Source organism: Sciurus carolinensis, chromosome 5 (genome assembly GCF_902686445.1).
Source record: "Sciurus carolinensis chromosome 5, mSciCar1.2, whole genome shotgun sequence".
In the NCBI taxonomy this organism is placed as follows: Eukaryota; Metazoa; Chordata; class Mammalia; order Rodentia; family Sciuridae; genus Sciurus; species Sciurus carolinensis.
In genome coordinates, this window is record NC_062217.1 from 127,626,919 (window position 1) to 127,643,997 (window position 17,079).

General features: G+C 41.6%; 1 protein-coding gene across 27 annotated transcripts in view; it reads right to left on the reverse strand.

Moving 5' to 3' along the window:
- Nucleotides 1-17,079, reverse strand: part of Kcnma1 (potassium calcium-activated channel subfamily M alpha 1) — a 723,575-nt gene that overhangs the window by 142,945 nt on the left and 563,551 nt on the right. For all 27 annotated transcript variants that reach the window (XM_047552140.1, XM_047552139.1, XM_047552148.1 and 24 more), the window contains exon 16: nucleotides 8,400-8,468. In XM_047552140.1, the coding sequence (XP_047408096.1) occupies nucleotides 8,400-8,468 (69 nt within the window). The remainder of the gene's footprint in view (nucleotides 1-8,399; nucleotides 8,469-17,079) is intronic.

Genomic DNA, 17,079 nt, shown 5'->3' on the forward strand with positions numbered 1-17,079 from the left:
AGTTAAATTTTCTGCAGATCAAAAGCAGAATACAGGAATGTCTTACCCAGAGACTGAGATGAGGCTTTGGGCTTAATGGGTACTAATTTGGTGACTCTAATTGAAGCAATGGACAACAAAAGTATTCTTTGATTTGAAAAGTTGGTAATTGAGGAAAAAGATATTTGGAATTGGTCTAAAGGAAGTGCTCAGATGCCCAAAACAACCAAGATGGAGGATGGTAATTAACATGTAATCTTTTTCTGCTGGTAAAACCATTCCAGAAAAGTGTCATGGCCAAGAGCGATCTGTCTGCAGCAGCACAGGAAGAGCCCGGGTGAGCTTCTGTTCTGTTGGGAGCACTCTGAGCAGATCATTACTGCACAAATAATTGTTTGTGGTTACAACATCCACCATTACCTATAACAAGATCTGACAGAAGGAAACCAGGCCTGTGTCATCATTGTTATTAACACTAAATAGTAGCAAGAGTCTGTGAAGATTTGACTGTTCTGCCCCAGAACCACAGGCAGCAATGAGATTCCTTCCAAATCAGAAAGCAGCAGTCCACACTAACAGCACAGCTTATAACAGGCAACAGCCTTATGCAGGCACCTCCTAATTACCCCTCTGCCAACTCACACACTGGTATCACAGGCCCTCTGCTTTAGCACGATCATGAGGGGAAAGGGTCAGGGCTCATACAGTTTAGATGGATTTCTTTTTCAAAGTCAATTAAATACATTTTTAGAAAGGTAGAAATCTTGAGTTCTGCTCATTTTCTTAACTCCTATTCTGCAAGGCAGCTCTTACTTCCGGCTTTGCAATCAGAAATTGGGGTCCAGATGCCAGTTCTGCCACTGAGTTACTGCCTGAGTTTGGGTAAGTTACTAAACCCAAGTACTCAATTTTCACCTCTACAAGAGTAGGTTCATAATAACAGTCTTCCTTCAGAAAACGGAGTGAGATAAAGTATAAATGGCTCAATGTATATGGGGTATTGTTACTTTTAATTTTACTTTTAGTATTTTATTCTTGTAAAAAAAAAAAAAAACAAAGTTAATTTCATTTTCAATAGAGTTCTTTCAGAGTTCTTTAAAGGGCCCCATGGAATGGAATACAGGGTCTCTTACCAAAATACCCTGCCTGTAATGAGACAAAGTTTCAGGATTGTACAGTGCAGGTGGATGCACCAGGCCGTTCATTAAACATCCCCAGGGACTTTTGGAGTCTAAAAAGAAAGTTAGTTCCTTAAAGATTGAAAAGTCTACATTTCTAACATAAGAATGGAAGAAAAGCTTCTGAGTGGGGAAAAAATCCTGACATGACTTGAGCAATGGAATTGAAAATATGACATGCATCATCTTGGTGACACATGTGCACCAAACAAGTCTTCGGGAGCCCCTGCTTCCTTCCTCACGTTGTGGGCCTCATTAATTGCACTGCAGTGAGCGAACCCATCGTGCCATTGTGAAACACGGTGATAGCGAGGTTCCTATCAACGAGAAGTTTCTTTTCATTTCCTCGCTTCTTTATCTATAGTGAACAAGAATTGGCCCCTGGTAAGAGGCTGGCATTCTAGAGAGTACCGGTTAAGATCATTTATTACAGGCTTTAAACTTCTTTTGGTCATGTTAGCATGCCAGAAAGGAAAGATTTCCAGCACTGACATAGGGCAGACCGGTGTTCAAATCTCAGATTCACCACTGATGTTTTTTTTTTTTTTGTTTCTTTATTGGTACATGTGAATTATGTAGAAGAGTGGGTTTCATTGTAGTACATCATACATGCACATGACATAACTTTCCAATGTTGGGTGAGCACTCAGGTGCACAAGTCAGGTCTCACCAGTTTGGATCCTGGCTTTGGGCATGTGGACACAGCCAAGCCTCAGTCTCCTCATCTATAAAATGGGATAAATAACCCCTCGCTTATAGTGTGTTTAAAATTAAAGCATGTACTATGCTTTGAGAGAGATAGTAGGTCCTTAATCTCTGCTTGCTATTAATTATGCACAAGGTGATTAGAAAATGAAATGAGAGTAAATAAACTTTCCTAGGACCACAACTCTGCCTTCCACTTTGTCTTTGATGCTAATAACTCACCCCGAAAGTACCCTTTTCCTGACTGAAGAACCCAAAATACTTTTTATGTCTGCACAACAGCTGGAGATGAGCTCATTCAGACTGGCCTTTAGCAACACATGGAATAGCTCCTGTCCCTTAAATCTTACAGCAGTTGCACATGGTACAGAGAGTATCTCCAATGGCCTCAGAGACTGTGCAATCTCAGCATCCCACCCATGGATTGTCTTTAAGGGGAGTGTGAGGCAGCACCATTTGCAAACACCAAGACAGGGCTAAGGCAGCCTACAAGGTGGGACTTGAAAGAATAATCCCAGCCCTTAAGAAAATGAAAGAAAGAAAGCTAGATGCATAAAGAAGCTCACTGTGCTGGATTCAACTTTTATATTTCAGGGTTTGATGAAGAAGTACATGTCCCTGGTTCCAGGGGCCCACAATATGCAACATTCCTATGCAAGAATACTGACTACCAAAGACTCCTTCAGGAAATACCTTACTGTTTGATAGTTCAGATTTTAAATCTTCTATCCACCTTCCAAATCTAGAAAGTTTAAATAAAGTATTAATCCTTCATTTCTGCAAAATATAAAAACATAAGGATTTTAGACAAGTGACTGTTTTTTTTCTTTTACCTACAATATGCCTACTACCCCTAGAATTTTTTATTGACCTTCTAATGGGAATATGTAAAAGTTTTCAAAACCTTCTGATTTCTTATGGAGAATATTCAATGTTAACCCCATTTTGTTCTTATGACTGCCAAAGTCCCTTTTCCCATGTGCCACTTTAAATCGGTTCTCTGGCTCCAACTTTATCTAATTCATAGCTTATCAGAGATAAACTTCAAGATGTGTTATGTGAAGTGTCCAGAAAATCTCTAAGAAAAGAAGACCATATATCCATTAGCAGAATTCCAGTAAGGACATCTTGGCAGGGGCAGACATTCCCTCATTTCAAAGAACATATAAATTACCCTCTCTTTTCTATTAACTTATTGGTTTCAATTGAAAGCACCCAGTGACAACAGCTGGTAGCACAGGACTGACTGGTGTGGTCCCTTCTCTTTTGCTCTCAAATTAGTTCTATATCTAGACGTATTCTTTGTCTACCCATCACTATGTAGAACAAACACAAATTTTCTGTAAGGAACCCATCATTGAGTACAGGGGTGAAAAACGTAATCGTTCTATTTACTTCTGAGTTTCTCACAGTAGCCAGTATAGAGCCCACCACATGCAACAGGAACATCTCAACTCTTGTTGAATGAATGAAAATTTTAAGTCATTGGTCTCAGTTCTGAGTTCCTTTCCTTCTTGAATAAGATGAAAGGTAGTTGCCTCTGTTCTTTCCAAACCAAGCTCTAGTTCTCATCTGTCAGGCTGACCCCAGGGATGACCATGTCTTCTGGCAGATTGGTTACTGAGCTCATAATCTCTCAGAAGTATTAAGTATAAATATGAAAATATGCAAAGACAGTGAGTCACTTTGGGACTTGGAGCAATTGATTTCAATACTGAAAGTACAACTCACTCAGAAGTGAAATATATGTTCCTAAAAATAAGATCCATCCTCCTGGAATGGGGGAGCAGCAGGGCTCAGTCCAACAAGAAATCGCTTACATCAGGGCTCCTTGAGAGGTATTCACCTGTACTCCATTTTATTGGGAATTTCTTGGTGAACACTGCTCAGGTTGCCGGGCCAGGGATGGTAGGGGAGAAATGATTTTGTTTCCCTATTCTCTGGCATTGATGAATAACAGCTAGGAAATATTAGTGATCCATAATATCATCTTCAATCATTATAAACATAACCTATTTACTGTTTGGGGAGATGACCAATAATCAGTAATTCCAGTGAAACAGATTTTGTTTTAAAGGAAACTTTTCATCCACTATGGATGAATATGATAGGTGTGTATCTCTCTCCTTCCCCTCCACTTTTGATAGTGTCATGTACCATTCCCCAAGCAATCAAGAAAATATCATGACTCATATGAGAATACAGTTTATACTCAATAACATGGTAATTATGATTGTGTCCAGCAAACTAATGGGACTTCATTACTACAGCAAGCAAATAAGAATGAACTAGGACTTCCGCTCATGCTGTGCCCAGACGTCTCACGCCAATGGGATGGGCCTGTCTGATCACACACATTCATATACAATTGCTCTCAGTTGGGATTTTATTGAACCAATGTGCCCCTCTAAGAGAGCGCAACTGCCCTGCAGTTTATGAGCTGTGTTAGGGCACAGTTCAGAGAAACCCCAAGTCTCAAGTTATATCACCTTTCTGGAACTTTTCATCTCTTCTGGGCTTTAAATATGTGCTTCTGGAGTCCCACGCAACTAGAAACACACAGTTTACTTGAGGATCTATGTAGGAAGCACAGTTCTGTATCCCATGCTTTAATATATTAAGCCCAATTCACTGACATAGAGACAACGTAACACAGGTTGCTCCCAGTTGATCAGACTCAAATGACGGCCACTATGGTCCCCCAGGGATATGAGCCAGGATTTGTTTAGCCCAAATCCACCTCAATAATTTTAGAAATAGAATCTTAAAATATATTTTGTACATGTGAAAATATTATCCACATGGGGATGGGAAAGAGAAAGCTGATCTGAGAAGGATGATGCCAGATATTTGGTTCTGGGAGCAAGCCAGGTCACTTTAGGACAAGTCATGCCTACATCACATCATGCCTTCACCACAAGATAAAAAGACTCAGAGGCCAAAAGCCAACAGCAGAGGTGCATCCACTGTGGACCTTTGAAGATGCAAAGTGTTGCAGTAACTTCTCGCAGTTGGATCATATCAATAATACCAAACTGACAGGAAGCCACCTCTATTATACATCTACTCCAAAATCACAGAGGAGCGGACTGTGGAAAGAGTCAAACACACACACACACACACACACACACACACACACACACATTCACACTCACACCATGATTACAAACACGAACACAGGACAGTGATCACAACCACGGAGAAAAACAACTCTTGGAAAGATGAACAAGTAAGCATTGCAAAGATCTGTTTTCAACAATACTGTCTTAGAAAACACATTATTGAAAAATTATACTGGAAATTTTAACCAAAGAGTTAAAAAAAAATGCCATTGATGATGATTTAGTCGTGCTTCATGCAACATAAAACAGCAGCAAAACAGGATGAAGTCAGACGGTGGAAGAAGTTGAGCTACTTCATATTACGAAATAGTGAGTTTGTCCCAATAAACAGCACTCCTTCAGTAAATCAAGTGTGATACTCTGGCAATTTTGTAGCAGTGTTCTTCATCTTTACTGAGCACTGCCCAGGAAAGTAAATTCTTAAAGTGAGATCACCAAAATAAGTATAAGGAAAAAAAAAAAAAAAGCGTAAGAGTTTGGTCTCTGTTTTGTGGTTGAAGGACAGAAACTCTGTTCTACAAAGTGGAAACTCAACACAGGAAGGAGGAGGTCACCGGGAACGTGGATGTGGGATGTAGACAAGATGGCACCCGCGTCTGGTGGACACCGAGACACATTAGGACAATACAGAAACAGACACAAAGGGCTGGAGAGAAGCGTCCTCCTTTTCAACTTTACTAGTATTTGTTCCCATCATTGGTGCCATGACTGAAAATAGGGTTATGCCTTTTCTTGTTTTAAGTTTCCTGCAAAGAAGTTAGTGCGTCATCCAAAAGAATCAACAAATCAAACAAGGACAGCAACAGGCTACTTTTGATTTTTATGTACTCTGGTTGGAGAGGGGTATATATGTATATATATGTTTAACATATATATACACTAGACAAGGGAATGAGATTATATATAGGCACATCTATATATATATATAATCTCTCTCTTCTTGAATTCTTGGCAAATGGTTAGTCCTGTGGTTAGGAGTGAAGACAGAGGGTGGAGGTTGGAAGGGAAGTTAACGAAGAGTGCATACCGCTTTCGGCTTCTGCAAAACGACAAGAAAAGAATTTAAAATCAAACAATTGGATAATAAATTGACTGACACCAGAAGGAAGGAAGGAATAAAACCTTTGTTTCAAATCACTTGAAGGATGCAGGTGAAAACAAGGTTTTTCAGCAAAGCATGAAATCAGCATCATGGGTGAAACCAACAACGAAGGAGGCTGTTAAACACAGGTTGAGCAAGAGGGTGGGAGGGAGAGGCAGGCTTTTCTGCACCAGAACACCTGGTTAGTTACGAAACGTGAGAGAGTAAGAATGGGGACGTTTTGCATGAAGAACAAAATCAAAGTGTTTTCTCAGGGAGCATCCAAAATTGTTTAACACGGCCATTCTGCTGGATGACTCCCGTGTTATCTCAGGAGCATGATCCACATTCCCTCAGACACACCTTTTCCCACAAGAACCAAAGTGCTTCCACACTGAGACCAAGCCACGCCTGAGGCCCAAAGCTGGCAACTGCACACAGAAAGCCAAAACAAAGCCGAACAAGTTCTTTTCACCTCTTCTTTTTTTTAGGAAAAAAAAAAAAAAAAAAAAGTCTGAGAACGTATCTATAAATATGGCTTTGTTGAAAACATCTCAGATTTGTGAATCAATTAGAGGGCCCATCAAAGAAGAGATGTCTTCAGGGAGATCACTGAGCTCATTTTGTTAGAATGGTGACAGCGGATTCACACTGAACCATCAACTGCCTTTCCCTCTCTTTCCCTGTGACCAAAAGGCAGCAGGTGGGAGATTGGTCAAGGTTTATCAAGCAGTCTCCTGCCATGAAGTTATTCCAGAATGGTCGGAAAAACACTATTCGCATCATCATGACACTTTTTTTTTTGTTTGAGAAATGCACAAAAGTGATAAAAAGAGAACACAGAGTTACACAAATATTTACTGATTTGGCAATGTGAAGAATATAATTTGCAAAAATCCAGGATCCAAGAGCCCTGCCCCCAAACATGTATAGGTGAGGACTGGCAAAAACATGGTCAAAGAGTCACCCCAGAAGATTCCACCTTAGCTGTTGAACAGAAAATAGCCAGGACTCTCTTAGCTTTCTCCCAATATTTTTCACTTTGCCAACATGGAAAAAAATGTATACATATATACATATCTGTTAATTGCTACAGCCATGTTCTACACGTGGCCACCAAATCTACCACTTCATTTTCCTTTGGGTTGATTTGGATTTTCAAAGTAGTTCAGCATTTGATCAGATTGACTTTGCATGCAATCTGATCTGGTGGTTAAGGTAAGAGAAAACATTGGATTGGACTTGCTTGCAATCCAGTGTTTTGTGGGGTTGTTTTGTTTTGTTTTTGTTTTTAGGTCATAGACACAGACTGTACATTTGGAAGTCTGGCTTTATTGGGTCATTCTTTCAGATAATGAAAACTCCTTAAATGATGATAGCAGGAACCTTCTAGTCTTGCCCTGCATCTGCTCAGTTCTGAAGGCGTTTGCCAGCAGGTGTCTGCACTCAACCCTTGTGCATGTGCAGGAACAAATGATTTACCATAGGAGGAACAGACTCCGGATATGTCATTTCAGAGAACAAAAGCCAGAGCCTCTCTCAACCAGCTCTCTTTCTTCCAAAACTATTGATAAGAAGTGGTGAGCAAAAATCATCTCTATTTATTTTATCTGCAATGCATTCAGTACTCCATCAACAAAATTCCATGTTAACATGATGACACCCTCTTCCAGCCGTGATCCCGAGTATTGACTGGTGCGTTATCTATTTCAACCAGACCCTGTCCCTCATCAGTCTGATTTGCACATAATTAAGTGCAAAATAAATAAATAAAGAGAGCTCCTGCCTCTGAGCTCTGCTCTCCTGGCTAATTTACATGAAACTGATATTCTGCCACCTGGATTTCGGTTGCACTGGGAGAAGCACATATGGTACACAATAGGCTGCTTGTAATTTGGCTATCAAGAGGGCTGGTGTCTCCCATCATGGCTCTACCCCAGGCCTGCTGTAAAGGAGGCCAAGTCCACCTGCTTCTTGCTCACAGAGGTAAACAAGGGCTTCAAGAAAGGGTCTGACCCTGGCTGTATGCTTAGAAGGCAAAAAGCCCACACTGGCATGATCAGGTGGAGGTACTTGAATAGCTAGTGCATCCCTCTCCTCTGGGGAAATCCTCTCCGGACACCCAGTTGAACTTGGGATGCTAGGCTGGTCTGAGAGAGGAGCTGCGGTGTCTGACTGAGCACGCCTTAAGTGTACCCTGTAGGGTCAGAGAGGTGTTGTGTCAGCTTCCAAGCAAATAAACAACGCGTAAGAAAGAGGAAGTGGACTAAAAGTTCTCCGAATGCACACTCACGCATCAGATGTCAGCGGGCTGCTGGGAAGCAGCCAACTTACCGGCTCTCTCGGTTGGCGGACTTGTACTCAATGGCTATCATTAGGAGCTTGAGCTTCACAAAACACAGCCTGCAACGAGATGGAAAAGCCTCGCAGTCAGTGCTCCTGGATGAGCAGTCAGTCACACAAGGAACACCGTTAGGACCCTTGGGTCTACTAACACAGTCCTTATCCAAGGGGATCCTCACTCCACTGTCCCAGTGCCAGAGGGAGGGTGGAAGCCACAGCCTCCGCATCCCCATTAGACCTGATTTCTTGTGAGTGATAAGGTGCTGGATGTTCAAAGTGCAAATTGCACTCAGGTCTGGATGTCTAGACAGACCCCAAGCAGGGATTCCTGCCTGGGGATTTACACAGGGCCAGATTCATTAGTTACTCGGTTGGGTAGTAAAACGTTAACTATGGGGGGAGGGAGAGATCTGGAGCAGCTGGACCTGTTATTTGGATTCCATTTCGGTCTTTTGTACAAATGGCTTATATTGTTGTTCCGAGCAGACCCCTGTGTGCTTGGAATGATGGTAATAATACTTTGCCTCCGTGTAAGTGCCCAGCACATGACCACGGCTTTGTCACTCCTGGCTCATCCAAGCTGTCTCACCTCATCTGCCCAATGCTTTGTGGCTGGCTCCTTCCGGGCTCCCTGCCTTCGCTCCTGCCTCCCGCCCCACCCAAATGCCTTCTCTTCTGCACCGGCCCCTTCTTCCCAAGACAAAGTGCATCTGATCTCTCAAGCCATAGGTGTTCTCCAGCTTCAGCTACTCCTGATTTTTATTCTCAGGACTCTTCCAGCGCCTAGTCTGTAACCACAGTATTAGGCCTGGAGTCTATTTTACACCGGTCCGGTTGTTTATTGTTTCATGTGTCTGAATTTCCCTCCTCGACCAGAACAACTTCTTGAAAAGTTATGGACTTGCTTAGAATTCTCCATAGTGAATGGAGAATGTACCCACTGATATAAAGAGCTCAGTAAAGAAACGTTTCCCTCTCACTGAGTTTTAATTCTAAGAAAATAGTAAGAGGTGCCATAAAATACTTATAAAGGTGTTCAGGGCAGTGTTATTTATATAGAGTAGAAAACTCTAAAGTAACCTAAGTGTCCAATAACAAGGTAATGTTTAAATGGTGCAAGATGGTGTTAGGCAGCATCCAAAATGACTTTTTCAAGACTATTTCAAAATATAAAACTGACAAATACTATTATAAAACAAGATGCAAACTTGTAAATAACATGATAGAATTACATGCAAATATATATTTACATACTCAAAACTAAAAACTCACATAAACAAAAAATGAATTGCATATATATTACAACTTTTAGCAATGAGCATTATCACTTTGTTTTTAAGGACATTTTGCATAATGAACATTGGTTGACTGATAGATTGAAAAATGAGTTAAAGGTTATTTAATTCCAGAATTTTATGGGGAATAAGGTGCCAGGTCAAAGGGTAGGGCCTTCCTTAATGGCCCCTTCTATTCCTCACAATATCCCTGAGAGGGGAAATATATAAATATACGTATATATATTTTTTAAGCTGGCGATGGACCTTTATTTATTTATATGTGGTGCTGAGAATTCAACCCAGTGCCTCACATGTACTAGGCAAATACTCTGCTACTGAGCCACAACCCCAGTACCACTGAGAGGGAAATTTTACCCCACTGTTTCAGACTTCTATTGATATCTCTATTTTACAGTTGGTAAAACTAAGGCTCACAAGCCCAAAAAAATCAAAGGCCAAATGTTTTCCCTGATAAGTGGAGGATGATATATAATGAGGGTAAGGGTGGGTAATGAGAGAATAATGGGGGAACTTTAGAATATGTAGAAGAAAATGAGGGGGGGTATGAAAATGGTGGAATGAGCCAGACATCATTGCCCTATGTACATATATGATTACACGAATGGTATGAATCTACATTGTGCACAACCATAGAAAAGAAATTATGTACCCCATTTGTGTACAATGAATCAAAATGCAGTCTGAAAAAAATTAAAAGCTAAATAAAAATAAAAAATAAAAATAAAAACTAAGGCTCAGAAAACCCATATAACTTGCCCAGTGCCTGCATATTAGGTTTCTAGCTAATACCCAGCAGGATATACATTTTCTTCTCCCATGAAGCTGATTTTGCATTGGCAGATATAGGCAATAAGCAAATATACAACTGAATAAATAATAAACTTTCAGATAATGACATGCTGTGTGGAAAACAACCTAAGGGAATGAAGAGTGACTGGCAAAGGGTATGTCACCTGTGACAGTCCAGGAGGGCCATCTGAGGATGTACAGAACAATGGAGCATGAGAACAGGCAATGAAATGATATGGGAAAACAATTTTCTATGGAGTAGAAATGACATATGCAAAGGCCCTGGAGCAGGTAAGAACTCTGGGTGCTTGAGAAGCAGCAAGAAAGCCACAGAGGATGGAACTGAGTGAGCAAGGTCAAGAGTGATAGTGAGTAGGCCAGAGAGCAAGGCGGGAGCAAGGTTATAAGAACTTCGCCACAGCAAGGAGTATGCAGCTTATTCTAAGGAATCGGGGGACCTCAGTTGGTTTTACATGGAAAAGTGACATAATCCAGCTGGACAGTACTGTAGAAGTCCCTGAGCTCTACAGGAAGAATGAGACCAACTGCTCATTCCTACACATGAGGTCCTGGTTTCCCAGCTCTGCCTTCAACAGACAGATTCCAGAGGCCCACTTCCACTCAGGTGTATGTGCTTCTGCAGTGTTTTGCAGGCCTTCTGATTCCTGCCAGCAGACTCTAATGACCTGGGTTTTGTGCTGATTATGCAGCTTGCTGAAACACCAGCACACATGTCCAACTGCAGCTCGGAAAATGCCCTTCTTAATTTATGTTCCATACAGCTCCACTAACATGCACCCTTTACGGGGTTGCTACTTCTGGAGCTTAAATTATTTAAAAAGATCAGATAGTTTATGCAATGTTTATCCAACCAAACTGCCAGATTAAGAAACCTCTATCTAAAGTAAATAGTAGTTAAATATCAAAAAAAAAAAAAAATCAAGGAGAAAGCTGATCTTCACTTAGCATGGATTATGCAAAGGTTAATTTGTTGTTATCTTATAAGCAATGACCATTTCAATTTGGGTTTCTGGTTGTTCATGGGATCAAAGATCTTAATTGCTTTGCTTTTATGAAATGAAGCCTACTGGTGAGAAGAAAAGAATTGTTCATAGTAATGGTGAAGTATTTCTTCCTAGCTACTATAATGCTATTTACCAACTGGATATCAAAAAAAGGAGCTTCCTAATGCAGGAAAGTCAACATAATCTATGCAACCTCGTGCATTCTTCCAATTTTAAATTCAAAATCTCCTAACATTTTTCCTTCTCCTTCTTTTTTTCAGTACCAGAGATTGAACTACTGAGTCATATCCCCAGCTCTTTTTTGATCTTTTATTTTGAAACAGGGTCTCACTAAGTGCTTAGGGTCTCACCACGTTGCTGAGATTGGTCTCAAACTTGCAATCCTCCTGCCTCAGCCTCCTGAGTTGCTGGCATCACAAACTGCCATGCCTGACAAAACCTCCAAACTTTCAATTCATGCCTAAGATGATTCTACAATCCCTTACAGAAACCACCTTTTAAGAAGTCCTTTAGCCCAAAAGAAGCTGTTGCTCACTGGCCAAAGGAGAAATGGGAGAAGAAAGTCATAGAGTGATGTAAACCAAGTGAATAAAGGCAAAGTGTCACACCGACCTTTCAAAGTGACTGATCCTGCCCTTCTCATATAAAAGACAAGCTGAAGTCCAAAACAATTAGCAACTGACTGAAAGTCAAATGGCTTTTACACAAAAAAGACAAACATGGGGCTGGGGACATAGCTCAGCAAAAGACCACCTGCCTAGCATGCACGAGGCCCTGAATTCAGTCACCAAGGGATACGAAGGAATGGTTAGGAAGCCAGAAGCAGAAATCAAGTCCCAATGCAATGTAACACACAGATGATTCACTTAAGAATAGAGAAGTGAAGTTGTGGTCACAGCCCAACATGCAGACACATTCTGCTTGGCCATTACAGTGTTTTATTAAAAGCTGGACACAAATACCAACAGGTGACTTCACAATAAAGGAAAAATGGCTTCTCAGTTTTCCTTGCAAAATCACATAAAGTCACACTGAAACCATCATCCACAGGGCTAAAAAGGACTGGCACTATGAAGTACTCACTCCCCAACCCCTGGAGGGGACATGTGCTCGCCACTGTGCCTGAGTCCCCACTGCTCCAAGTTGTCTTGGATCCCTTCACTCTTCAAATTTTGTTATTAACTGTCTGCCCCCTATGGGTATCTAAGTTTTTAACCCCTGCTCGCAAATGGGTATTACCAGGAAGCTGGCAAAATATGTTGAATTATAAACCATTATTCAGACTGGAGCAGAACTATGGCTGTACCCTAAGTCTTCAATCCACAGATTTTTGCCCCAGGGAGTTGGCCAGTGTCGGGGTCCAGGGCTTAAGAATATAGCAGAGGTGCAGCGTCTGGTGGGGGTGTCCAGTGGGGAAGAGGAGAGGGAGGCAAGAAAAAAGTGGAGCTGACGGGGTTGATCTCTTGCCTGTTTATCTCTCTCCACTCTAGATTGAGTATCTCTAGTATAGGATGCATGCTCTGCTTCCCTGGCATCTTGAGGCTTGCAAAGAGCAAGCTTCCAATAAAGGCTGAATAAACAAACACATTAATAAATGGGCTGTAGAATCTCAGAAGTTACTGAAGTGATGCAGAAGGGACAGAATAGAAAACTAGGAAAGTCTAGCCAGAATAAAGGAGGTGTGTACAGGGTCCTCAGACAAGATGCTTCTTAGCTTGTCTTGTTTGGCCCAAGCAGACAAACTGGAAAAGAAGGGTGTCAGAGAAAACAGTTGTAGTAATAGGCTCTGGGAATCTAATCTTGGCCTTGGATCTATTGTGCCAAGATGCAAGTCTGGTTTAAGATCATTCGAATCTTCTAGAGATCATGTTGCAAGGGGTACACAGTTAAGACTATGCCTTCAGACTTTCCAAAATTGATGTCTGTGGTTAAATATTTACTTCCATGATTCAACACTATTTGGAGGAAAATGTGTAGCCATTCAGTCCTTAAAGCCATTCTCTGGCTTTACCCAGAGTATTTGTGTTTCAAAGTGCAGAGGACCAATGTGGAATCAAGAAGCAGGATTAGGAAGAGGTAAGACACAAGAAAAAAAAAAAAAAAAAAAAACAGGAAGCCTTCACAGCATGACAAATAGGGTAAGAGCAGCTATAAGTTAGCAAGAATTTAATTCTTAGTTTCTAAAATAAAATGTCCCAATATGTCCAAAGCAGGAAATTGTCACTGGCTGCAAAAAATAATTACAGGGCAATAGAAATGACTTATTTTTTTTTAAGAAAAAAATGCCACTTGTCACAAAAAGGTCTTAAACCAGCAATCTGCAATAAAACTGTTGTAATAACAAGTTAGATTGCTTTTCTGATAATTATTAAGTAGAGGTCTACCAAATTTGACAATGACATTATACAAAGTCTTTTTCTTTTTTTTTTTCCTTTTTTTTTTTTTTTTTTTTTTACTGCCAGCATCATCTGTTAACTATAGTAGTTTCAACCCAGATGTTCCTGAACAAAGGCTCTTAAGAATTAGAGTCCAACTGTTCCTACCTACCCAGAGGGAAATAAATTGTTCTTGCCATTAAGTCAGTCCCCTTGACTGCAAAGATTGCTTTCTGGTGTGAATTAAGCATGGAAACTTGTCACAGAGTTCACACCTTCTAATGTGCTCAGGAGGAGTGTGCAAAGATGGGGTCTAGAGCTAGTGAAGGTGACTCACCCCGAGAGGAAGGTGGGTGAGGATGGAAGCATCAGCCCCCTGAAACACCAGTCCCTCTCCTGCTACCCAGAGGCCCCTAGGATTGTTAGGCTGATGCTCACCACCAGAGTAGATTTGATGTAAACACGGCACTCTGGGAAACCAGGTCCCTAGAATCAAGGGGCTAGAATGGAAAATATCTACATTTCAGAGCTTTGATTGGCAACAGTAACTTCTCAAGATGAAAACCTCTAGTTAAAATTTTTAAAACATCATAATTTTGAAGACTTGACCCCAAGAAAACAGAAGTGATGAACATGTTTACGAAAGTGTTGGTAAACTCTTTTTCTTCATTGCTTTGGGGTAAGGGAGCAATGGGAAGGTTTTAAAATACCCCATACTCTCAAATGTGTGCATACATACACACACACACACACCACACACACACACACACACACACACACACACACACACATGCCACTAGCACACCTAAAACACTTGAAATTGAAAAACAAGTTGGGTATAATCCCAGTGGCTGGGGAGGCTGAGGCAGGAAGATGGTGAGTCCAAAGTTAGCCTCCGCAACTTAGTGAGGCCCTAAGCAACTCAGCGAAACCCTGTCTCTAAATTTAAAGGAAAAAAGGGGGAGTGTGGCTCAGTGGTTAAGCACTCCTGGGTTCAAAACCTGGTACCAAAAAAATACCCCAAAAAATGATTACATTACACAGACAATTATCATTTGCCTAAAGTAAGAACAAAGTTATTTTTAGAAAGTGCTGCTATTAATATTAATCAGAAACATAATATAAAGAAAAACTGTGCATTTGATCTAAATATACCCAGCATGGAGTCAAGGTTCCAATTCATCTCCCTCCCTGAATCCTCTGTCAAGAATTCTGGGCCTGCCATTGCAGTCTATCTTTAAGGATTCCTGTAGATTTTCTTGTCATTGGTCTATTCACTAACATACAGATGGATTACTGGCCACCTTTCTGGACCATATATTAGAAATAATCATCAATATTATCCTTACATCTGTTTTCAAATGTGTTAAGCCCTAATTACAATACTCTCATAATACATGGGTAAATAGGGCCAGTTCTGTGGAAGGAAAATATTTTTGAGAAGATGAGATTTGAGCCCCTCCATAAATTCTTAAAATATGCCTATTTCTGCAGCCAGGCTAAAGAAATCTATCATTTAACAATTGGGGTTGCCTTTCTGCTCCATGTTCAAATCTGGATGCCTTTCTAATTATTCAACAGGACTCAAGGTGAATTAGCTAGAGTTTTCATGGGGCAAGAGACTCTGGTTTCTCTGGGCAGTCTGACATTCTTGGTTTCCTCAAGAGGCTTCTTTTGAAAGATCTGCCTATGCAAAACAACACAAGAGAGCAGGATTTTCTGAATTCCAGGGGCACTGAACACAGGTCGGCAGTGGGGAGATGGGGAATCTCCCTTCACTGTCAGGAGCCAGCCCAGTAGCGCCTACGCTCACCGCTGGCTGTGAGGACAGAACTCCTGCCCTTCAGCACGGCCCGGAAAGCTCTGGCTTGAACTCCCCGAGTTATAGGCATAACATACTCCACATCAAATCTGAATTTTAACTGCTCCATCAGCTGCAGAGGGACAGAGAGACACATCATATTTTACATACATCTTTTGTCCTAATCCCCCCTGCACCGTAAAAACCTGATACAATTAAGCTTTTATATTTTGCAAGTGATGAATGACTGACTAATAGGCTCACCGGGGGACTCAGAACCTAGAACGCAGAGTTCTCGTGGCAGCCCGGCTGCTGAGCCTCTGGCTTCCTCTGGCTCCTGCTGCCCACCTGCCTGGTCTCCCCTCTCCCTGCCTGGGGCAGGGGAGTGCATCCTCACCTTTGCTAACTCTCATGATGAAAACACCTTCCCTATTTCTCCCCAAGGCATCGTGTGTCAAAATATATCCGATGTTTCTCTTTCTCCCATCTAAAATCTGAGACCTAAGGGTTCAGGGAATTCTGTGTCGTACTGTGTGGCCCTGTCTCTCATCCCAATTCCCAATCCCTTAAATACCCCCTCCCCTCTTTACCCTCCATCTGAATCCAATGTCCTTAGGAGGAACAGTTCAAAGGGTGTCTCTTCCAGGAAGCCTCCCTTGGTTACTCCAGCCTGCAGGGAGCTTTCCCCACAACCCTCAGCATCTGTACTCCAGTTGGGGGTCTCCACCAGGCACTTCAGGGGCACTGTGTCTCTCTGAGGGTGGGTATTATTTGCCTTAGCCAGACTGCAAGGTCTGAAGGAAGCCACCGTAGAAAAACCAAATCCTTCGGTATTTATAAGTATAGTTATTAATCTTTTCATGTCCATCTATTTGGTCAGATCTAATCACAGATTCTTCTAGAAGTGGCACCAAGCTTGGGATGATGGTACAAATATCCCAAATTGTTTAAATATCTGGTCTGTCCACTGGTGACTGATACGCAGGAGAATTCACTGGACAGTAAGGATTAATGAACTTGGAAATGCCACAGGGTATGTCTTTCTTTCTAGGTGCTTCTATTTTACGGGGACTGAGAGGTGGAAGAAAAAGGAGGGGCAACTGGGGGGAAAAGACATTAACTAGTACTGAGAGGGAAGTGATAATCCTATTTTAGAGATGAGGAAACTGGTAGTAACACCAAGTCCAAGGTAGGCAGCTGGTAGTGTCCAAGGAAGGGGGTCCACAAAGACCCAAACCTGTATCAGGCAAGTGGCCCATGCCGGGGTTTGAGCCCAGACCTTTGCAATGCCGTGGCTCACACTCTGTGCCTGACACAGCATCCTCTTGTGGAAGTCGCTCATATGCAGGACCCTGCCCCTCTCCCTGCAGGTTTGGTCCTGGC